At 36.1% G+C, this 25,775-nt stretch overlaps 1 protein-coding gene across 2 annotated transcripts in view; it reads right to left on the bottom strand.

Moving 5' to 3' along the window:
• Window positions 1-25,775, bottom strand: part of UPF2 (UPF2 regulator of nonsense mediated mRNA decay) — a 92,127-nt gene that overhangs the window by 37,267 nt on the left and 29,085 nt on the right. For both annotated transcript variants that reach the window (XM_045535954.1, XM_045535960.1), the window contains exons 8-11: window positions 23,909-23,994; window positions 12,901-13,009; window positions 6,319-6,432; window positions 3,179-3,295 (exon numbers count right to left, since the gene is read on the bottom strand). In XM_045535954.1, the coding sequence (XP_045391910.1) occupies window positions 3,179-3,295; window positions 6,319-6,432; window positions 12,901-13,009; window positions 23,909-23,994 (426 nt within the window). The remainder of the gene's footprint in view (window positions 1-3,178; window positions 3,296-6,318; window positions 6,433-12,900; window positions 13,010-23,908; window positions 23,995-25,775) is intronic.

Genomic DNA, 25,775 nt, shown 5'->3' with positions numbered 1-25,775 from the left:
ACTACACCCTATAAGTAGTTCTTTGGACAAAATAGAATTTATCATTTCTACATACATAATATAGCTGTTAATCTAGATTCATTTCAACCTGCTCTTTGAACTGCTTTAGAACCATTTTCCCCAACATACACACCCCAAACTAATTTTAATGTTACCCACGAATAATTCTGAAGGCAAACCAGTTAAAGGGTTATGTGTATTGTCAAATAAATATGAATATATTTCAGATTATCCCATAATCACTGATGTGCTTCAAAACAAACTCATCATCTGTTCCCTCCCCTAGATTCCCTCACTCTGGGACTGGCACCACTATCCACTGGATGCCCTGTGGGAGTCTAAGGTCTTCTCTTAGGGCACTTTCTTCTTCCTCACCCCTCATATCTCACCACCAAGTCTTATCAGTTCTGCTTCCTAAAAATTTTCATACAGCTAGTTATTCCCATCCCTACCGCAATCCATTTCTTGTTTTCCCCTAGGTTTTTAAAACAGTCTTTGTTCTCTCTACCTTTGATCACAGCTACCTCATGGTTATCTCCTCCATACTAATCTTTCCAAAAACATAAGTCTAATCCTCTCTACCCTACTTGCTTAAAATCCTTCAATAGCTATTCACTGCTATCAGGGAAAAACCCCAAGCTCTGAGGTTCAGCACCCAGTTTGTGTCTACCTCTCTAGTCTTACCTGCAGCTGCTTTATTCAACTAGCTTCTCATCTCTGCCTTTCAGACTAGGCTTAGGTCTCTAAAATAAACACCACTTTTTTCAGGAAACCTTTCCTGACATACCAAGACTAACTTTGGAGCTGCCTCTACCTATAACCAAAATACCCTATGCTTACACAGTTACCATAATGTATGTCAATTCTCTATTTACTTGTCTATCAACTACATGAGGGGAGACTATCTCTTTCACCTTTGTATCCCAAGGGTCTGGCAGAGAGTTTGCACTCTATAAATACTACAAAAGCCAATAGGGTAGATCTTTCCTGACACATTGAGTCTGGCTGAAGTATCCCCTCTATGAGCCCATGGTATCTGCTGTAAACCTCTACCACCTCTGTGGCATTTGCAACACCATATTGGAATTATGTGTTTAGCCCTCACTCATTAGATATGAACCACTTTGAGGAGGGCACTGCGCAGCTGTAATACCCTGCAGAACTGAACTTAGTGCCTGACACATAGGAGGAAACCCAAAACTTGTTAAATGATTAACAAGGCTCCTGTACAGAAATCAAGAAATTCAATAAGACCGAGTTGCTTTCGCTGTGAGAGGCGAAAAGATCCACTGAGTCAAGAAAACTGGTCAGGTAGGAAGCAATTTGGTTTTCAGGAGTGCTATTTTCATCCACATAATAATGATTCATAAATGTTTTCCCTAGCAAAAATAAACATACAGGATTCAATATTATAAACAAAATACAGGCATTAAAAATTAGTTAAGCTTTCCTGGTGTCTATATTGAACTTTTATATGCAGTATATCTCATTTAACCTTAGCAGCCTGGCCCAAAGAAAAAGTTTTTGCCTTTTACAATACAAATTTGAACTTAGTGTGATTTATGTGATATGAGCCTAAACAGAATTTGGAAATCAATTCCATCTGATGGCCTTCACATTAATGTTTTTGTAAATAAAACACAAATAAATTTGCATGTTTCTTCTTTTTAAATGTAAACAGAAAGTACTCAGGCTCACGACTAGATTCTTAAAAATATAACTTATCAAGAGAAGATGACATAAGCAAGACTTTTTGTAACAGCAACCCTGATGCCACGACAGTCTATGCCAGGGATTTCCTGAACAAGAGCCCCCTCTGCCACTAACACCAACAGCCCTTCCTCCACCACACATTCTCTTTCTCCCTTCAAAGGCTACAAACAAATGCTTACATATTATCAATAAGCATAACTTAACTGCTTAATAAACTTGATGGCCATTTCAATATCCTAAATAGTTTTATTTTATTTATTTTATTTATTTTTTGAGACAGAGTCTCACTCTGTTGCCCGGGCTAGAGTGCCGTGGCATCAGCCTAGCTCACAGCAACCTCAAACTGCTGGGCTCAAGCATCCTCCTGCCTCAGCCTCCTGAGTAGCTGGGACTACAGGCATGTGCCACCATGCCCGGCTAATTTTTTCTATATATTTTTAGGTGTCCAGATCATTTCTTTCTACTTTTAGTAGAGACGGGGTCTCGCTCTTGCTCAGGCTGGTCTCGAACTCCTGACCTCGAGCAATCCTCCCGCCTCAGCCTCCCAGAGTGCTAGGATTACAGGCGTGAGCCACCGCGCCCCGCCCTAAATAGTTTTAAAAATAGGCTAGGCATTACATGCCTGTAATCCCAGCACTTTGGAAGCCTGAGGCAGGAGGATCACTTGAGGCCAGGAGTTCAAGACCAGCCTGAGCAATATAGCAAGACCCTAGTTCTACAAAAAAATAAAAAAATTAGCCAGGCATGGTGGCACACCACCTACAGTCCCAGGAGTTTGAGGTTGCAGTGAGCTATAATGATGCCAGTACACTCTAGCCTAGGCAAAAGAAAGGAAAAAAAAGAAAGGAAAGGGAAAGGGAAAGGGAAAGGGAAAGGGAAAGGGAAAGGGAAAGGGAAAGGGAAAGGGAAAGGGAAAGGGAAAGGGAAAGGGAAAGGGAAAGGGAAAAGGAAAGGAAAGGAAAGGAAAGGAAAGGAAAGGAAAGGAAAGGAAAGGAAAGGAAAGGAAAGGAAAGGAAAGAAAAAAAAGGAGAGAAAAAGGAAAGAATTTTACTCCCAGGTTCTTATATTTTGTTTATAAATCTTAAATTTTAATATTATTCAGCTTACATTTTATGTGCTTATATGACACATTATTGATGGCTTGAGGTGTACCAAGAACATTCATAAAGATGGCTCTAACATACTAGTAGTAAGAGTACTGCTCATTGGCATCATGCATCAGAAGTTTTATGGATAGAACTTAATTCCCTTTTATAATATTGCGAACTCATTGGCAGCCAAGTGAGAAAAAATTCTATGCATCTCCAGGGATGGCAGCTGATATATACAGGATATTTCAATTTAGGTAGAAATATTTGTATTTATATGGCAAAGCAAGATAACTAGCACTGGTCAATATTTTTAACCCCTGCAGTACAGGTAAGTCAAGACCCTCCAGCTCTTACTGGGATCCTCAAGCCCTTACCAGAAGTACACTGGTCCTCAGGTGAGACTCTGGAGATCTGAAAAGAAACCGTCCACACGTCTCCAGTAGGGTACATGCCATTTCAATATGATGATGAGAAAAGTCTGACAGAAGCATCTGTAATAATAAGAACGATGAAAACCTACAAAGACAACACTTCAATCCTCATAGAGAAAGAAAATATTACACATCTATTACACAACTTAAAAACTGTCAGTATAAAAAACAAAAGTGAGGTGACTTAGTTTCATTGTTGGGCATCTTTTGTATATCGCCATAAAATTTTTACTGAAAAACTTCAATATATGTTTTTCCTTTCAGAAAAATATATGGAAATTGTCAAAACCCTTTCTATATTTATTATTAGATGTTATGCATTTAAATACATGCCACATACATTTTCTCAATGCCTTTCTGTTTTGTTTTGGTCTATATACCATTTACTTTAAAAAATTTTTACTACAAAAGTATTATTTGCCCATTGTATGAAATTTATATATGTAACACATAACAGAATGTTTTAGTACTTATACTATCTTTTAAACATATTTTCTAAACTAAAATAGATTTAGACATATCATTTAATAACTTGGTTTTCTGGCTTAACATATTTTTTCATATTCCTTTTTATCTTTCTATGGCATGATTTAGAAGGCACTATATGTATTTAGAAGGCACATATATATATAAACTAGATAAAAAGTTACTCAATTCTTATTTATCATCCAAATTGTCTCCCATTTCTTGCTACAGGTTGAGTATCTAAAATACTTGGGACCAGAAGTGTTTTGGATTTTGGATTTTTCAGATTTTGGAATATAGTATTTGCATACACATAATAAGCTATCTTGGGGATGGGACCCAAGTCTAAATACAAAATTAATTTATATTTCATAGATATCTTATGCACATAGCCTAAAGGTAATTTTATACAATATTTTATATAATGTTGTATGAAATTTTTTATAACAAAGTTTTGACTTTGTTTTGACTGTGACTCATCATATGAGGTCAGGTGTAGAATTTTCCACTTATGGTGCCATGTTGTTATTCAGAAAGTTTTGGATTTTGGAGCATTTCAGATTTTGGGTTTTCAGATTAGGGATGTTTAACTTGCATTCTAAAAATGGTGTGACAAACATTCTCATAGATAAATCTATGCATGCATTTATGATTGTTTCCTTAAAATCAATTCCTAAGAAAGGAATTTCTATGTCAAAAAATATATATCCCTCCAAAATTATCTTTAAGAAATAGTACAAAGAATATACTAATACATTTAAACAGTCTTAGCATGATTCATTTCAATTCAGAAAATTTTCACAATGCCTCTTACAATGCTGTCTGGAGTTTCCCTGAATCTGTTTAGCAGTGTTATCAGTTTCCTGAGATGCTCCAAGGTGTAAGAAACTTGATCCCTACAATATTTGCAATAACTATTAATACTGTAAATACTCTAAGACATCATGCAGTAAAGAAACTTTAATTTTGTTTAACAAAGGTTGTTCCAAATGGATTTGAATCCATAAGATGGGTTTTATGTGATATATATACCTATTATTCCAAGGAAAGCAAGTTGACAAAAAATTTGTCATAGAGAAAAACAACTTTAATAAGGGAACCATCAATTTTAAATGTATAAGAATTATTCCATCTATTCTGCATGAACTTTACCACATATAGGTAATCACTGTTAATTCATTTCTAGTTTAATTCCACAGTGGATAGAAAACATAATCTGAGTAATTTCCATCTTCTCAAATTTGCTGAGACATTCTTTATGGTTGATTTTGGTAAAAGATCCAAGTGCATTTGGTGAGATTATAAATTCTGTTGCTGCAGGGGTATGGTATAAACTAGATCAAGGTTGGTAACTGTGTTCAAATTCTGTATATACTTACTGATTTTGTCCACCTGTTATTGAGAAGTGTTTTCAAATTTCTCATTAGGACTGTGGATTTATTTCTCCGTTACTTGCCAATTTTTGCTTCATATATTTTGAAGCTACATTATTAGTTGCATACTGATTCAGGAAGGTAATAATGATCTATTCATTCTTACGAACCATACTTCTTTATTTTTATTAATGCTTTGTGCCTTAACATCTACTTTGTCGGATAATATTAAGTAAAACCAGCTCTCTTTTGGTTAGCTACATTTCCCCCATCTTTTTATTCTAATCTTTCTCATCTTTATACTTAAGGGTATCTCTCTTGTAGATAACACATAGTGTTTTTTTAATTAAGTCTTATTATTTCTTTTTTTTTTTTTTTGAGACAGAGTCTCACTTTGTTGCCTGGGCTAGAGTGAGTGCCGTGGCATCAGCCTAGCTCACAGCAACCTCAAACTCCTGGGCTTAAGCGATCCTACTGCCTCAGCCTCCCGAGTAGCTGGGACTACAGGCATGCGCCACCATGCCCGGCTAATTTTTTCCATATATATATTTAATTGTCCAGATAATTTATTTCTATTTTTAGTAGAGACGGAGTCTTGCTCAGGCTGGTCTCGAACTCCTGACCTCGAGCGATCCACCCGCCTCGGCCTCCCAGAGGGCTAGGATTACAGGCGTGAGCCACCGCGCCCGGCCTAAGTCTTATTATTTCTAAGGCTTCTACTTGATGTATTTAGTCCTTTTAGGTTTCACGTAATTACTAATATAGCTACATATGTATCTAACATCTTATCTGTTTTCTATTTGCTCATCTATTTAATGTACCCTTTTACTCTTTTCTTGTCTTCTTTTGGATTAATCAAATATTTAATTATTTAATTTTATCCACCACTTACAACCAAAACTTTCAACTTTTCTATTAAAAATAATCAAACGGGTTGGGCACAGTGGCTCATGCGTGTAATTCTAGCACTCTGGGAGGCCGAAGCAGGAAGATCACTTGAGCTCAGGAGTTCTAGACCAGCCTGAGCAACAGCAAGACCCAACCTCTACCAAAAATAAAAAAATTAGCTCGGCGTCATGGTGTGCACCTGTGGCCCCAGCTACTTGGGAGGCTGAAGCAGGAGAATCACTTGAGCCCAGGAGTTTGAGGTTGCTGTGAGCTACAAGACGCCACTGCACTCTACTCAGTGGAACAGAGCAAGACTCTCTAAAAAAAATAATAAATAAATAATAATTCAGCACTAACCTTTAAACAATGCAGTGTATCATTTTTTGTGAACATCTTAAACTTAGTTAGTTCTCCAATAAAACGAACAGTTTTGTTCTTTGTTTCAATATTGATCTGGTCCTTTTTTCGTACCTACAAATTAAAAGAAAAATGATATTGCTTAGATAATGAACATTTTGAATTTCTGTGATAAGAAGTGCTATTTTAACACATCTGAATTCATTCCAAATATTTTAAATAAATTGGGTATAATTTCTTGCTATATTCAAATTATTTTAAGTAAGTTAAGGAAAAATTTGCTGTGTAACAACAGTCCCAGGATGGGTTCTGCAAAACAGCTCCATGGTCAAATAATTTGGGGGAAATGATACATGTTATAAGGCTCAAAGAGGACCTTAAATAAAGAAGCCTGTTAACTTAAGTCAGTTTCTCAGATATATCTGGCAACATAAACCTTCTTTCTGAAATGTTAATCACTATTAGTTAACACTCCATTAAATTTATATTATAAGGAACACACTTTAGGAAATGCTGCTTTAAAAATACGAATACCAAGCACTCAGTTAAGCAAAAACGATATTAAGGCTCAGCTGGTGTACTGTAATTACAAACTATGCTGCATTTTTTACTATGAATTCATTACAATGAAACATCAAATATAATCACTGTTTTCTTCTTTATCACCTTAGTTGCATGTCAAAGTTCAAATCCTCTGTAAATAAACATCTTCTATTTAGGTACACATTTCAAGAAACATCAAATGCAACAAAATCCCATTGCAACAGTACAATGTAAACAGACACATCAAGGTAAATATAATTGGATTTATCCTCAGAATTTCATTTTCATCAGAAAACCAAACCTACAAGTCAAGAAACATTTTATTTGAAGAACAATGACCATAATATGGTGGTGCCTTGAATTAGTTTAGCCCTTTCTTTTTGAAATACTATCCTATCTCATTTTTTCCATATAACAACATTCTGAGAGAAGAACAGCTGTTATTATTCTGATTTAATAGTTAAAACAAACAAATATAGGACACAAAGCTGTCAAAAGACTTGATCAAGAATCAATACTAAAATGCCAATCTCCCAACTGTGAATTGAGAATTCTACTATACTACCCCCACAGGTATACACTGGAATTTGAAATAAAGCCTAATCTCACCGGTAGCTGGACATTTAACAATAATCACTTATATGAAAACTAAACTTTTACATATTCAGACAGTTATTTGTCATCTTAATTTTTAAGGATCTACTTTTCTATAGCAAGCAGAGGTAGGTGTTTAGACTTTTCAGATCTTTAATAATTTTTAAACAAACCATATTTACTCATTTAAAAACTCAGAGCAAACTAGAAGCTCACTGTAATTGAATTTAATCTAAAGCATCAACAAAACTGCATCCATTAAAAGCAAATAAAATCACAAAAATTCAACTTTAATATAGACTTTTTTTTTCTTTTTTTTTTGAGAGTCTGATTCTGTCACCCTGGCTAGACTGCAGCAGCCTCTCATCATAGCTCACTGCAACCTCAAACTCCTGAGCTCAAGAGATCCTCCTGCCTCAGCCTCTCGAGTAGTTGGGACCACAGATGCATTCCACAAAGCCTGGCTAATTTTTCTCTTTTTGGTAGAGATGGACATTCTCACAGGTGTGAGCCACAGTGCCCGGCCCAGAAATTTATTTAAAAGGCATCATTTAAGCATACAAAATAGTTTTGTGATTGGAGACAAATAGAAGATAGAACTAGTTTTCTTCTTAAGTTTAATAGTAAATAAAGTTGGTGGTTTTCAGCCTTATAATTTAGAAAGGAATACAGCCTTCATAAACACCATTTCACAAATAAATATATTTGATAAGCACCACACATGAAAACCTCTTATTAATTTACCTTATTTTGTGAACTCCAGGGATAGATCGAATGTGGACCCTGGACCAGTTTTGCTGGATGTAAATCCCAGTTCTATCACTGACACTTACTGGCAATTACCTAAACTCTGCGCTTCAATTTCCTCATCTGAAAAATGGACCTAATAGGGTGTTGTGAGTCTTAAATAAGTTAATATATAAAACAGTGCTTAGGACCAGTAAGGGTTCAATAAATATTAGCTATAGTCAATTTTATCCATCTTTGCATATTTGTGTTCCTAGTATGTGGGCATTAAATAAATGTATACTGAATAAACAAATAACTTTACACACACACACACATATATATACACATATACATACATACATATATATATATGTGTGTGTGTGTATATATATATATATATATATATATATTTTTTTTTTTTTTTTTTTTTTTTACAGTGAAGTGAAAGAGCCAAAGTTCTATAGTCACAAAAGCTATGCTCTTCTGGTAACTTTCTGGGATATATGATCTTGGGCAAGTCACATAAACTCCCTGAATCTGTATGCCAACTTGGTAAAATAAGGATAAAGATAAGGATAGTGATGATGATGGTAGTGACTACACTTCCTCTGATACTAAGCAATTAATGTCCAAGACAAAAAAAGCTTATACAACCTTCAAAATGATGTCTAAGCAGTGGTGGTTTTTTGTTTTTGTTTTTTGAGACAGAGTCTCGCTCTGTTGCCCAGGTTAGAGTGCTGTGGCATCAGCCCAGCTAACAGCAACCTCAAACTCCTGGACTCAAGCACTCCTTCTGCCTCAGCCTTCTGAGTAGCTGGGACTACAGGCATGTGCCACCATGCCCGGCTAATTTTTTCTATATAGATTTTTAGCTGTCCAAATCATTTCTTTCTGTTTTTAGTAGAGATGGGGTCTCGCTCTTGCTCAGGCTGGTCTCGAACTCCTGACCTTGAGCGTTCCTCCCGCCTCGGCCTCCCAGAGTGCTAGGATTACAGGCGTGAGCCACTGCGCCCAGCCTATTTTTGTGGTTTTATAATGCACATTAAATATTTGGTACAACTGCAAATGTATATAATTTTAAAATATATATACCTAATATTGGAGATACGTGGCCAGCTTATTTTAATAAAGAGGCTTGATCAAAAAAGTTGAGAAACCACCAATTTTTAATAGTCAGTGAGGGTACTTTGCTTATATTCAAATAAAAGTTGTTCCCTCCATTATTAAAAAAGTAGGCGCTACTGGAAATTTGGAGAACACAGAAAACTAGAAAGGAAAAATACTCCTCATTCATAGTCTCCCCCATCCAAAGACAGCCACTGTTAACAAATTTACATATACTTGTTTTCTCTACTTTCTAAGCATTTTAACATAACTGTAAATTTATTATATGTAAGATTTTATATCTTGCTATTTAAAAAGCAGTTTCTTTATGACATGAAAACTGTTGTAAGTATCATTTTTAATGGCTCTATCATTTCAGCATTCTATGTGGCCATTTTATTACTCCACTGTTGGGCTTTTAGATGATCAGTTTTTCTCTACTACAGTTCATGATGTGAATAAAGCTTTTTTAGTATACAGAATTGTTTACACAGATTTTAAGAGTTGTCCAATGTATAAATGTCTTTAAGGCTCTTGAAACATACTGCCAAACTGCTTCTCCCAATTCCTACATGAAAATGTTGGTTTCTCATTTCTATTACCTTTACTAATCTGTCAAATTGCATATGTTAACTATAAGTTTTTTTGACTATAAGTGAGAGTGCATATAGTTTTGTTAACCAGTTTTACTTCTTAGCTGAGGTTCTTCTAAGTAGGGGGCCAATGTGATCAGACTGCGGCAATACAGTAGGAGCTAAGCAGAAGACAGAGACAGGAAAACCTGGTTAAAAACTATTACAATAATCCAACTAGGGATAATGAAAGACAGCACCAGTAGCAATGAAGAGGAGAAGCTAGATTTGAGCTGTTTTAGAAGGTAGCATTAACAGAATTTGGTGAACACTGGCTCCTGAATGTCTAGGTACAAAAGTAGAGGTATTTCTCTTACTGATTAGGTAAAATATATCGTAAATTTACAGGGAAAATATAGAAGTAGATCTGAGGAAGTAAAAGACTCAGACATTTTTAAGAAGAATACAATAAGCTTGTTTTCTGGACATATTTAGCTAGAAGGACATTAAAACTAAGTACCAAGAGAGAGGTTCCAGTAAGAGATATATATTTGGGTTTGCTGGGAATAGATGCAAACTAAAACCAGGTAAAATGTGCTCCATCAAAAAGGAGGGTGAAGGAAGAAAGCTTAGGAAATTCCAACCTACAAATTCAGCTAGAAAAAAAGGAGACTGAGAATAGTAGTCTTAAGTAAGCATCAGGAGAAAGTGGAGGTACACAAGGGATAATGCTATAATGAATATTTATGTGCAGGCACTGTGTGAAGAACTGTATATGCATTAACTCATTTAATACTTAAGAACAACCCTATTTAAAAAGATGCAATTATTATCCCCATTTTATAGACTTGGAAACTGAGGTTTAGAGCACGTGAGTAACTTGGCCAAAGTTAGAATACTAGCATATGGTGGAGCTAGAATGACAGCTTCCTATAAACCAAGAGAGTCCAGCAGTTTAGAATCTGCAGAGACATCAACTAACAGGCAATTATGAAACACTGGTGGTCTCTGCCAGGGTGAAGCTATGACGGGGAATCAAAGGGTAAATGTCACCAGAAGTACAGACAAGCATACTCTAAAAAATTTGAAGAAGGAAATTGAAAAGGATAGCTGTGGGGGTGTAGACCTGTTGAGAGAAGTTTTTTGATCTTGTTGCTGTTATTTTATTTTCATTTGAGGAGGGGAGAGCACTGGACACTGAACATACTTCTGGCCTAATAGGAAGTGCCTGGCAAAGTCTGCAGATTTGGGGGTGGGGAAGGACAGATCCTCGAGGAAGTATTTAATAAAAGGTAATCAAATACTTCAAGTGCCCTTTCTTCTCTCACCTGAGAGCAGTGGTTCCAAAGCACGCTCCTGGAATTCTGACATTCCTCCCTTTGTAATGAAGCATTGCAGCAGTTACAATAAAAATGCCAATTCTCTAATTCCCATCTCAACTTTCAAATGGGAGGGGAGTACACATGTATAGAATTTTCTTAAAGTTTTTCATCAAAAGCACTAATTATGCTTGGTCTAGCAATGTGTGTTTTAGTTTGGAGTTTGGTTGAGGAGCATAAGTACGTAACTCATGCAATATACTCGTATTGCCCACTGGCAGAACAGTTGTCTGTACAATGGGATTATATGTACCAGCAAGAATATCATGACTTCTGATGTATCTGACCCCGAACTAGCAGCATTTATCAAAGTGTGTTCTTTACAGGATTATATGCTTATACCCCCTCCAAGAGATTCACAGAGCACATTAACACATTAAAGCTTTAAGAATTCTTACAATAAAACAAAACCAAACCATTTAACTTTATTGAGTTCAATGTTTCCAACTTCTCTAAATATGAAAACTTTTCTAATTAATACTACCTATGAAAATCTAAAAAATACTTTAGCAAAAGCTGGCCCAGAAAAATCTTAACCACAAATTTCATAATAACAAATTAACACTCCAAGAAGCCAGTACAAACCATTCCACCCTTGTGAGACTTTCTGCTTCCTCTGAACCAAAGCACTCACTCTCTGATAATTCACTTGACAATTAAGCATGCAATTCCTTCTATCTATTATACTTAAGGATCAAAATTTTATTTCACTCTTGCTTCTCTATTTATGTATTGTCTCCCCAACTATATCATGAGGTTCTTGACTTCAGAAATTGTGTCCGTTCTTTCCTGAGTGTTCAGCAATGCTACCGATCTGAGCACAGTGAGTACGATAAAGCATGTATTGAACACAGTGAACAATTCCTGATTTTATTTGTATTCTGAGCAACTTACTATAAAGCTAAATTTTGTAAACACAATTTTCCACTGGCTAACATGAACACTTGAATTTCATGTTTTTTCATCGTCTACCAATGCCTACTTTCTATCCAATGTCCATCGTCTACCAATACCTCTAGCAGTATCATTCACCTCCCACCCTCAACCAAGCTGGTATCTGAAGCTCTATCACCGCCATGAGATAACTGGATAATGTGGGTTTGGGAGAACTACAAGACTCCTAGGGAAGCTGTCTGACAACAGGCCCCTAGTATTTCCCAGGGTGGTCTTTCAAGAACACACCACCATCCAAGGTAAAGATTCTCAAGGCAAGAATCAAGCAGCATGTACTAATACCAGACAATTTATGGAATCTTTTATGCTCCACACATTTGGACCCCCAACACTACAGAGGCATCCTACATGGCACCACACCCTGACTCTTCATTGCCAATCCTGTTTCTTCTGGAAACACCAATGAGGCCTCTCGCTGTCTTGACCTTGGAGAATGGTTTTTACTTTACAAAAGCAAAAAATGCAATACCTACAACGGGGGAATAAGGTAGCAGCAACGGCTCACCTCCCAGTTAGAATATCACTTATCCATTTCAAGCTTTTTTGAGTAAAATTACATTTTTGAAATTTAGAATTCCATAGATTCCGAACTGTTATACCACTATCAAATTTCAATAATATGCTTACCAACAATTATGTTCTTAAAGAATCCTCACTCAACTTTTAAAAAGATATATATATTACAAAATAAATGCTTAAATACATACATGAAATCTGAAATCCCCCCTCAGCATGGAACAAAGATCCTCTGCTACATCAGACATGCAGGGATGTAATGTAGCAACCAATCTTGCATAAAATGGTAGCAAATCCAACCTGCAAAAGTTATATGTGAATGTGTAAAAGGAAAGACATGTCAGAAATAATTCAGTTTAAAATTTAAACTTTCTCAGATGTATTCACACATTCAATGATTTTAAAACTAATAATCATAGACATGCCTATTTACTGCCATCATAAAGAAATGTCTGAAAATTCAATCAGCTTTGTGAAAGTTTATTAATAATCTGACATTTTCCATTCAATGAACTGATCACACATTTGTAATTTTACTAAGTATGTAATTTTGATAAAATACGAAACACCAAAAAAAAAAAAGTTTTGACATGGCTTAATTTTTTATCACATAATACCTATGTTAACTGCATACTTACAAACCTAAAGGTAACTTAACTTACACAGTGTAAAACAGAATCCTTTCAGATCGTTTCCTTTTTTATCCAGGGGTAAGTTATTTAGAAACCTCAATGTCGAAAGAAAGAGTGTAACCAATAACCAAAAAAGCATCTATGAAGTCAAAACAGTATCACAAAATCCACACACTAACTTACATATTTCACTCATTACAGGACCCACTCGGATCCACCTTCAGGATCATACTTTAGACAGTAAGTGGTAAGTACGTGGCACTCACGCTGCCACCCCTCCCACTGTCAGACCACTCTATCATCAAACGTGGACAAAGCTCCAGAATCCTGCTGAACGCAAGACTCTAGGCAGCTACTACTAATTGAAATCAACACAAGCAAAAACTTATTTTCCATTCCTGTCACAGACATTATTTTATAAAACTTGATTACTCAGTGATTCAACACTCAGCAGATCAGACGCTGAAGACGGGAAGCAGCAAAGAACTAATAAGAGCGCTGCACTGACAGCAGCAGGTAACGAGAGCTGACAGTGAGGAAGGAAGCTAAAACTAAACTCAAAAAAGTAGACATAAGAGCTCAAAAACTATGACAGCTTGAAGCCATCTAGGGAAGAAAGAAAGAATCATATAAGTCTTAATTATCACCGAATAGATCACTATACAATAGAGTAATATATGAAAATGGTTTGATCATCAGGGAAAAGACTGCATACCATGAAAGGCTTAGAAGTAGATCTGGAAAGCTCCTAGTGCTGTAGCATGTACAGATTAACCCTTAGAAGAGGGGACACAGTGAAGGAAGAAGAATGGAGATAAATTTGAAAGGAAGGTTAAGGGAAAGAAACTGATTAAATTCATGCCTCAAAGCCTCAAAAACTTTGTACTCCTCAAAAACTTGGACCATTTCTGGAAAAAAAGTTATCATTTATTTCATTCTTTCCAATGTGCTAGGCCCCGTCCTAGGTAGGCATCTACATTCAACTTCTTAACCTAATAGCCACCCTATGAGGTGGACATTATAATCACCATTTCAGAAATAAGAGAACAGATGCTCAGAGAAGTCAAAAATGATATGGTAGCTTTGTAGCAGTATCTTAACAATTTTTTAAAATGAATTATATCCTTCTTTAAGGAAAGTGAAAACCACAATCCATCATATAAAGATTAAAAAATGTTTCAAATCAAAACGTTTAATGTTAAGCTTTAAACATTTAAAACATTTAAAAAGTTTTATAGTGTTTATCATAGTGTAAAACCATAGTGTTTATTAATTGAAAGCCAAGCTTCTATCACACAGATAATACATATAGTGTAGGTCACACCACTCCTTGAAAATATTGCAAAGATGAGGTATTACTAAATAAGGTACTCTCATAAATATACAATAATTTTCCTGATATTGCCAGTGTTAAAAAAAAAAAAAGCCTGGAGCAAATGAACACTTAATCTTCTTATATAATAAATGGATTCACACTAATACTAAATCTATAAATATTAGTTAGAATATTAGGTTCTTCATTTGTTTTCCATACCCATTTTAGCAACAAATACTCTCTTTCAGTTCATAATCAATTGCCAAATTCAAATATTGGACTTTTAACCTATGTCTAGGTTCTACTGCTCCCTGTTGCCACAACTACAGGTCAGAAAGATACAGGTAAGGAGTGAAGGTCACAGGCTAACAAAGAGCTTTGGGCTGGGAGTTAGGAGGCCCAGGTTCCAAATCTATGGCAGCAAACAGCACCTCTGTGACCTCATGTGCTGATCCACCCTCCACTCCACCTGCTCCAGGCACACTGGCTCTTCAGTGATCCTCTCACTCAGGGCCTTGTGGTGGTGCTTCCCCTGGGCTAAAATACGCTTTCCCTAAACATCCATAGTGTTTACTGCCTCCCAACCCATTCTGAATATGCCGCTGAAACTGCAAACTCACCCCGCCCTGCCTCCACCCAATCCCCTTACCCCTGCACTACTTTTTTTCTTTTCTTTTTTTTGAGAGAGGGCCTTGCTCTATCACCCAGGCTGGAGTACAGTGGTGTCATCACAACTCACTGCAACCTCAAACTCCCGGGCTCCTGCTGCCGCAGTCTCCCGAGTAGCTGGGACTACAGGCTAGAGCCACCACATCTGGAGAATTTTTCTATTTTTGGTAGAGATGGGGTCTCACTATGTTGCTCAGGCTGGTCTCCAACTCCTGGCCTCAAGTGATCCTCCCACCTCAGCCTCCCAAAATGCTAGGATTATAGGCATGAGCCAGTACACCCAGTCTACTTTTTAAAATGTAATTTACCACCTTCTAACACAGTAAATAATTTACTGATTTGTTATGTTTATCTTATTTGTTATACCTCCTGCCCACTAGAATGTCAAATTTCCTGGGAGACAGTTTACCAGCCCTCAAAACAGTATCTAGAACATAGTAGGTGTTCTAGATATATATACACATACACACACATATATAATAAATGAATGTCTCTGGGATCTCACTCTTAAGCATACTGTTAGCATTTAATCTAAGATAGTTTTTTCCATATTAAGGAAGTATCTTCCTATTTTTATAAGAATATTACATTTTATCAATAAAAGCTCATTATCAAATAACTTTTAACCAACTAATGGGATATTCATATATAATAGATTCTTATTTTCCTACTGATGTTACAAATATTAATAGATTTCCTATGTTAAACTGCCCTTCCATTCCTAAGATCAATCCTCTTTGACCATGCTGGATTCTTATTTTTAATATACTACGTATTGAATATGATTTGCTAATCTTTTACATGGACTTTTTATATTGACATTCAAAAGTGAGATTGGTCAATACTTTTAACTTTCTTACTCTTTTTTGTCAGATTTTACCTATTTTTTTTACTACATGAAATAGCAAGTTTTTTATACTCTGGAACAAGTGATATAGTATAGAAGTTACTTGTTCCATAAAAGACCAAAAGAACTCAATAAAAGCTATCTCATCCTAGTCTATTTAAGATGAAATTAACTGATAAGTTTTTACATTTTCTTCCATGATCACTGCTCTATGTGGGTATTTTATTTTGTCCTAAATCAATTTTAGAAATGTATCTGTTCTTCAAAAAATTATCTGTTTGACTGAGATTTAAGTGTTTTTTAATCATATCTCTAGCATATCATCTGTTCATTTCTTAAACTTTTTAATGCTCTTTTTCTTTATATTTTCTAGACGATTCTCTATTTGGATTTTTCTAAGAACCAGTTCTTAAATTTCTTAAGTTTTATCTTGGTTGTTTTTTTAAATGTATTTTTTAACAGTGTTTGAGATCATAATACTTAGCATAAAAAAATTCTTAAACAAACTATGTCATGTCCTCTATTTGTTGGCCTGTCACTTAAATACTTTGCTTCATTTTTTTTTTCTTCTTCCAATTAGCCCAATCTACTTTGAAATCTTTTATTTTCTCAGACCGGGTCTTGCTCTGTCACCCAGGCTGGAGTACAGTGGCACAATCATAGCTCACTGTAACCTTCAACTCCTAGGCTCAAGGGATTCTCCCGCCTCAGGCTCCCAGGGTGCTGGGATTAAAGGTCTGAGCCAATGCTCCCCGACAAGACCCTTTCTGAGGCCCCACAGAAAGGCAGATATAGCCATCCATTTTAAACTAAAACAGTTTTGTGCTATCTGTTCAGGCACAGATTAGTGAACTAACAACATAGGAAAGTACTGCCATCTTTAACAGGGATTTTAAAAATGGTTAAGGATTTCCTAAGAAGAGCTTAACTCTTTTAAGCCTTTCTAGGTACTTAGTAATTCTAGTTTTTGTTTCCTTTGGAACTGGCAAAGTGGAAGTAAAGTTAGATACTCCATTTTCTCAGAAGCCTCTAACCTATAAAATGGATAGTTGATACTAAATTTCGCCCTGCCCTCTTTAAATCTTCATGTGACTGTTCATTCATTACTTCACAAAATAAAATCCCTTATGTTGTAAACAAAGTAATAAATTATACACTTGTTCAGTGCTAGTGCTGCTTAAGAGTGCTTTGTCCTTTCCACCTTCCTAAGAATGCAAGCTCAAAAGGGAGTGGAGTTAATGTCACATCCATCCCATTAAAGTTATTAAAATAAAAAATAAAATATTGTAATCAACATAAAGGGCAAATTTCTATGCTCAAATTAGTAGCTCAAAAAAAAGCTACATAGACAGTTCATCTAATTTGAGTTTTCTGAAAAGCAACTGGAAAATAAACTTAGATCCTTTCTTTGAAAACTGAATTCTATGATCTTATAAGAGAGTGATAATTACTTTTACCAATGGTTAATAGTGAACCACTGGAAAAGAATGTTTTTTTCCTTAAACAATAATAAAACCTTGTTTGTGTTTTCAAGATCTCCTGAATCACACATTTAAGTATCCTTCCAGCAGTTAAGGATCATTAAGTTAGTAAACATTCAGTCACTAACTATAAGTAATAAGAAATAGCAAGAATGCTGAAGCATACACGAATATACACACTTTTGTTACTGAGGGGAAAAAAAGAAATTCTTACAGGATTTTATCTCCTAATCAATTTGCTTTCTAAAAGAAATGTCTACCTTTCTTTTTCTCTTTAAAATCTAAAGAAGTGACTATTGAAAGCTATTAATTTTATCTCTGTGTTCAAAAATACCTGGAAAAAAAAAGAATGAAAGACCACAGTTAAAGTTCAATTAAAGAATACAAAGGATTTTCTTCATAGGAAACACTAAAGGAGCAGATGACTCTAAAAAGATGAAATATAATAAATAAAAGATTTCAAATTACTCTGCATGCCACAACCAAATGCCTTGACTTTTTTCACAATGTTGCCTGTTCGCAACACAACAGTGCCATCAAGCGGTATAACGTACTAATACATTTCAAAAAAAACATTCTTTCATGGCTCCAAATTTAGGGAGGGAGGAAGTTCAATTAGAAATTTTCTCACAAAACTCCAGCAAACTTTCCTAAAAGCTAGATCAGGAAAAGCTGTTCAAGAATCAAGTGCCTTACGCTTCACCTTTGAAAAGCGTTCTGCTTAGGTTAATCTAAAGAGATTCTGGACACCCACCTACCAACACTTAGCTAAAACCTTATGGCTTCAAAGTCACTAAAAACAATACCAGGTACATCTACATTTAAAATAAGAAGAGATTCTTAGACACTTTCTCTGACTCTGACTTCAAACTCGAAATTTGGCTTAGGTAAGCAGCCTTCTGGGGGTGCTGGGAATGTTCTATATCTTGATCTGGATGATAGACACATATGTATACTTAAGATATAAACACTTTATGTAAAATTTCAATTGTATGTGTTTATAGCTATGTTATATATTACCTATAAAATGACAAGTAAATATCTAATTAAGGGGATTTCCACATTCCATTTCTGTGGATTCCTTCAAATTAATAGGCTAAGAGATGACAGCCTTGAGGTTTTTTATTACTATTTAATGAAGGAAGAACACAACTGAAAGTTAAAACACTGCTTTCAAAGATCAGACCTTTAAAAACTGTAGACTACAAAAAATTAAAAAAAACTTCTGTGCTGCAAATCATACCACCAAGAAAGTGAGAAGACAATTCAAAGACTAACAGAAAATATTTGCAGGCTGGGCGCGGTGGCTCACGCCTGTAATCCTAGCACTCTAGGAGGCCGAGGCGGGTGGATCGCTCGAGGTCAGGAGTTCGAGACCGGCCTGAGCAAGAGTGAGACCCCGTCTCTACTAAAAATAGAAAGAAATTATCTGGCCAACTAAAAATACATATAGAAAAAATTAGCCAGGCATGGTGGCGCATGCCTGTAGTCCCAGCTACTCGGGAGGCTGAGGCAGTAGGATCGCTTAAGCCCAGGAGTTTGAGGTTGCTGTGAGCTAGGCTGACACCACGGCACTCACTCTAGCCCGGGCAACAGAGCGAGACTCTGTCTCAAAAAAAAAAAAAAAGAAAAGAAAATATTTGCAAAGTGTGTATGTAATAATGTATGTGTACCCAAAATATATTAATATAAAGAACTCTTACAACTCAATAAAAGACAAAAACAGTTTAAAAAAAACCAAAGGATGTGAACAGACATTTCTCCAAAGAAGATATACAAATGTCCAAGAAGCCCATGAAAAGATGCTCAACATCATTAGTCACTGGGGAAATAACTAATATTTGTCCCTCAATATCTATGAGAGATTATTGGTTCTAAGACCCCCCACAAATACCCAAATCTAAGGATGCTCAAGTCCCTGATTAAAATGGCATAGTATTTGCATATAACCTATGCATACCCTCCCGTATACTTTAAATCATCTCTAGATTACTTATAATACCTAATATAATGTAAATGTTATATAAATGGTTGTTATACTGTATTGCTTTTTTATTTGTATTATTTTTTATTGCTATATTGTTGTTTTTATTGTTTTTGTTTGTTTTTCCCCCCAAATTTTCAATCCACAATTGGCTGAATTCATGGATGTGGAACCCCCAGATCCAGACAGTCAACTGTGCAAATCAAAACCACAATGAAGTTCCACTTTCACACCCACTAGGATGGCTATAATCAAAACATGGACAATAACAAGTGTGGGCCAGGATATGAAGAAACTTGACCCCTCACACATTGCTAGTGGGATATAAAATGGTGCAGCCATTGTGGAAAACAGTTTGGCAGTTACTCAAAATGTTAAAGAGTTACCATATAACTCAGCAATTCCACTCCTAGTTTTTTAACTAAGAGAACTGAAAGGAAATGTCTACACAAAGACTTCTACACAGTCACAGGAGCATTATTCATAACAGTCAAAAAGTGGGAACAAGCAGCGCATTGGGCGGTCCTGTGGCTCTGTCTCTTGCTTCAACAGTGTTTGGACGGAACAGACCCCGGGGGCTCCCTTTCTTAAAAAAAAAAAAAAAAAAAAAAAGTGGAAATATCCCAAATGTTCATCAACTGATGAATGGGTAAACAAAATGTGATCTATACAATGGAATATTATTCAGCCATGAAAAGAAATGAAGTAGTGGTAAATGCTATGATATGGATGAATCTTGAAACATTATGCTAAGTAAAAAGAAGGCAGCCACACAGGACCACCATGTTGTCCAGAATAGGCAAATCCAGAGAGAAAAAGTAGATGAGTGGTTGCTCCTTGGGAAGAGGCGGGCAGCGAAGGAATGGAATTAACTGCTCATGGATATGGGGTTTGTTTTAAGGGTACAAAAATTTTCTAAAATTAGATTGTGGTGATGGTTGAATAGATTTAGAACACTGAACTGCATACTTCATTTTACTTATTTCTTTAGAGACAGGGTCTCATTCGAGGCTGGAGCACAGTGGTGCAATCATAGCTAATTGCAGCACTGAACTCCTAGGCCCAAGTGATCCTTCCCCTTCAGCCTGCCAAGTAGCTGGGACTATAGGTGTGCACCACCACACCCAGCTAAGTTATTTTATTTTTGTAGAAATGGGGGTCTCACTATGTTGCCACAGGTGGTCTCCAACTCCTGGCCTCAAGCTATCCTCTCAAATGAGAGCCTCTGCACCCAGCTGAATTGTATACTTCCAATGGGTGAATTGCATGGTATGTGAGTTATATCTCAGCAAAACTGTATTTTTTTTTTTTAAAGAAAAGAACTGTAAAGAACCTTAAGAGTTATCAAGTTCAATGATTCCTAAACCAAACAATACAGGATAGGTAAGCAACTAAATTCTCAGCAAGGCATGGCAGCCCATGCCTCTACAAAAAATAAAAAATTAACTAGCTATGGGCAGTGGCATGGGCCTGTATCCCAGCTTCTCGGGAAGCTGAGGCAGAAGGATCACTTAAGCCCAAGAGTTTGCTATGGTGACAGTGACCTATGATCATGCCACTGAACTCCAGCCTAGGGACAGAGCAAAACCCCATGTCTCTTAAAGAGAAAAAAAAATCCAAAAGCTGGGTTTTGGGTAGGAAAAAAACAAAACAGATAAACTGCTAGCTAATGTAATCAAGAGGAGAGAGTTTAAGGGGAAGTACAAATAGGGTACCATTTGTAATGGCAAAAGACTGGAAAGTTTGAAATGGTTAAATAAATATAGGACATCCATAAAAAGAAACACTGTGGCTTTAAAAGAAAGAACAAGGGAAATCTTTATGTATTGAAATGAAAAGATACATATAATAAGTTGCCCATTGTATAAAAAAACAGGAAATAAGAATCTATAATTACATTTTCCTGTATACACAAAAGAAACCGAGTAGAACACATAAGAATCAAGACAGTGGTTTCCTATTGAAAGGAGTGGAGTTGGATAGATAGGGAGACAATAATTGGAATGATACTTTCACCATACAGTATTTTATACTTCTGGGTTTTGAGCCACGGGAATGTATTATTTATTGTTTATAATTGCATATGATCAGCATTAATTCACCAGATATTTTAAGCATGTACTGTGTACCAAACATTATGGTTGGTGTTGGAGATGTACAAAATGAAAAGATCTAGTCCTCTCTCCTATAAGGCTGATAGTTCAGAGACAGTCTGGCAGGGATACAGGCAGCAAATCAACAACAGGAATATAATGTGCCTAATTCTTCAGATGAAGACATGCTGAGAACACTATAAAAGAGCACCTGTATCTACACAAGGAAAGAAAGTAAGGTTGCTCCAAGAAGACAGCTCTTGTGCCAAGACTTAAGGGTGAGTCCAAGATTTCCAGTGAAAAAACATCCCAGATAAAGCAGAAAGCAGAGGCATTTCTGGGAGCAGAGAGAGCAAAGGGTAGAAATCATTACAGATCAGGATTCTGTAAGAGGAAGAGTAGCTAGAATTAAGACTGAAAACTTGAAAATGGGCTAAGAAAGGGCATTATATGCCATGTTAAATAATTTTATCACCATCTACATGTCAGGCTTTGTGCTAAGCACTGAGGATAAAGAAGAAAACATGGCCTCCTTCCTGCAGCTTACAGTCTAGAGGACAATGTCGGGCAGTCCAAGAAAGAGGTTTTTGCAACAGTTTGCTGCCATGACCTTTCCTGTCTCTGTCTCTCTGCACTGTTGCCTTTGTCAGAAATACTCTCTCTATCCTGGTCCTCACCCATTCCTGTCTAGTCAATTCCTTTCTCAGGACTCGGATTAAATGATCCTCGTTCCAGGCAGCCTTCTCTGACTCCCTAGAGTAAATCAATCAGTTCCACTTGCTCTATGCTTCAAAGCATGCTGTGCTTCTTGGTAACTAAGCTTAGAATTTTTCATCTCTCTTCCTCTCCAAAGCATAAACTACGGGAATGCAAGAAGTAAGTCAATCTTTGTCACCGCTGTACTGTACCTCCAGCACTGATCACAGTATATAGAAGACCTTAATGAACTATTTAATGAATGAATAAATTCTAGAATATAATTTAATCTTTCCTGATCAGGCTGATTATAACAAACTTAAATAGTTATATTCATACAATGCAAGTATGTAAGACTGTGCGGTCTATTTCTCATGGCTCATTCACCATGCATTTTAAGTACCTTGTATCTTTTTTTAATATTTTTTTCTCTCTTCTTGAATCATAAACTGTTACTTCCTACTACTTTCAAGCCTGTTTCCAGCAGATTCCAACTATTACTAATTTGCATACAGTTTTCTGTCTCCTGAGCTAAGCAGATAAATTCAATTACAAAGGATACAACTGACAGAAGACCAAATAATAGCATGCAACTTTTGAGGACCTTTTTTTTTTTTGAAGATGGCAGAGGAATGGGTATACAGAAAGAGAAGATGCCCTTTTATAAGTAAACTACTTAAACATCACTGCTTGGTTTCTTTTGTTAACCAAACTTTTATTTTTAATTAATTGTTTGTTTGTTTATTTATTTTTACTTTTTTGCCTCCCAGAGTGCTAAGATTATAGGCATGAGCCACTGCACCCGGCCCATTATTCACTATTGAATAAACAGAAATGGATCTCCTCTGGGATCCTAAGGTCAACATTCTATGAGTAGTCCTGAAATACTCAGGTGAAGTGGGGCTTTTTAATGTGGTGTAATATAAAGCATCAGAATTCTCTAAAAGCATTATGTAACTGAATATGTATCTTGAATTACTAGCAACATAATCACTAATGGGACTTCCAGTTCTACCCAATGAATCTCTAGGTGGGCTACTTCATCTGTAAACTATCATAATTACCTAAATAACTTGAAATTTTTCATTTAAACACAACTGCAAGAATTAGATACACTAAATTAGTATGATCTTTACACAAAGTAAAAACTCTCCAAAACACTTATATACCATTTATTATTTTTTTCTCTTCAGAGGCAAAAACTAACTGCTTCTAGAAATTATTATTACTCTTAAGTTATTCTTAAATATTTTCTCTTAAAATAATAGGTATCACAAAAAAACATTTCCATTAGAGCTAACAATGAATGAACAAAAACCAATGAGAAACAAGTTCTAGAAAATATGCTAATAACAATGATAATGTCTATTAGTGACTAAAATCAAGACAAGTGATATTTTTAAAGAAATAAATAAGAATTTTAAGCTTACAACCATCACCACAGAGTAAAAACATTAACAAATTTCTCTCTTTAATACCTACCTTTGTCGAGGAACTATGAAGAGTGCTCGGACCAACTTCTTCCTGTTTGCCTTTGTGTTCATGTTCATGCAAAAATCCATTGCTGCCTATTGAGAAAAAGCAAACTTTTTCTTTAAAAACTTTGATTTAGCTACCGAAAGCAGAAAGCTTGTCTACTATAATATTTTCACTTGTTCTTAAACAACTCTTCAAAGTGGTTTTAAGACCCTAGTATTGTAAGCATCTCCCAAACTAAAAAGATCACTAAGCTTTATGTCCTCTCGCCTTATGTATCTAAAAATCTGTGCTTCAAACTTTTTAAATGCAACCTAGTGCTGGGAACAGAAATTTAAGTGGGTAGCTTAAAGACCTATTTAGATGTTTGGCAAATATCTACATGGGAAGTATAATCAATGCCTTTGGCCTCATTAAAGACAAGTAAATCAGCCAGGCATGGTGGCTCATACCTGTACACCTATAATCCTAGCACTCTGAGAGACCAAGGCAGGAGGATAGCTTGAGGTCAGGAGTTCAAGAACAGCGTGAGCAAGAGCAAGACCTCGTCTCTACTAAAAATAGAAAGAAATGATCTGGACAGCTAAAAACATATATATAGAAAAAAATTAGCCAGGCAGGGTGGCACATGCCTGTAGTCCCAGCTACTCGGGAGGCTGAGGCAGAAGGATCGCTTAAGCCCAGGAGTTTGAGGTTGCTGTGAGCTTGACGCCACGGCACTCTAGCCTGGGCAACAGAGCAAGACTGTCTCAAAAAAAGAAAAGGAATCTCGATGGCAGTGACACAATCAAGTTGGTTAAACAAGCAAATTCTTTTATCTGTTTAGTATAAATTAAGTGTGATGACTCAAAAAGAAAAAAAAGTGAAGGGAGCTCATATCCAAGATTAATCGAGTCTAAGTCTTCTGGGCCCAGAAAAAAAAAAAAGCCATCTAACCACATTTTAAAAACTACAGATGGGCAGGCAAATGATCCCAGCACTTTGGGAAGTCGAGGCAGGAGAATAACTTTAGGCCAGGAGTTCCAGACCAGTGTGGACAACAAGAAACCCATCTCTACAAAAAAATAACAAAATTAGCCAGGCATGTTGGCCCTCACCAGTAATCCAAGCTACCTGGGAGGGTGAGGCAGGCAGAATGGCTTGAACCCACGAATTCAAGGCTGCAGTAAGCTATGATCAAACCACTGCACTCCAGCCTAGGAGACAGAGCAAGACCTTGCCTCTAAAAATTTAAAAACAAACAAAAAAAACAACTATTGATGAATTTATATATACATACAGCACAATATATACACAGATAAAATCAGATATTCAGATTATGTTATGATTCTGTCTATATAACCTTGGAAAAGTCTCTTAATCTCAGCCATAAAATGAGAGCCTAGAACAAGACCATTTCTAAGAACATTGTTGGTTTTATAAACTTTTGTTAAAAATTTGACTTAAGGTTATTTTTAGCTACATAATTACTGAGTTCACAGAATTCTAGATTTTCTACCTATTTCCCAAAACTTTTTCCTCTTAAGCCATTTGGATCTTTGCTAATACATATCAAAGATATTCCTTTCACAAGAAAGCCACTGGGGTCCAAAAGAAAAGTATGGCTCCCAGTTTTTCATTTGGCTCTCAAAGAGCAATTCAGAATTTAATATGGGGTCATTACTTTCAATAGCTCTTAATTTCAAGCTGTGCCCTACAGGATACATCCTAATAGTATAACCTGAGACTCATAACAATGATGTTACTAGTGTACAAAACATGACAGGGTCCCTCTTATGCTAGGACTCAGACTCAAAATGGCAGTTGAGTGAGCAGGAGTGTCAAGGGATCTCTCTTTCATCCCGTTTATAGCCAACGAACACAAGACAACTTA

This window comes from Lemur catta, chromosome 1 (genome assembly GCF_020740605.2).
Source record: "Lemur catta isolate mLemCat1 chromosome 1, mLemCat1.pri, whole genome shotgun sequence".
Taxonomy (NCBI): domain Eukaryota; kingdom Metazoa; phylum Chordata; class Mammalia; order Primates; family Lemuridae; genus Lemur; species Lemur catta.
This window is presented reverse-complemented; position numbering and strand designations above follow the sequence as displayed.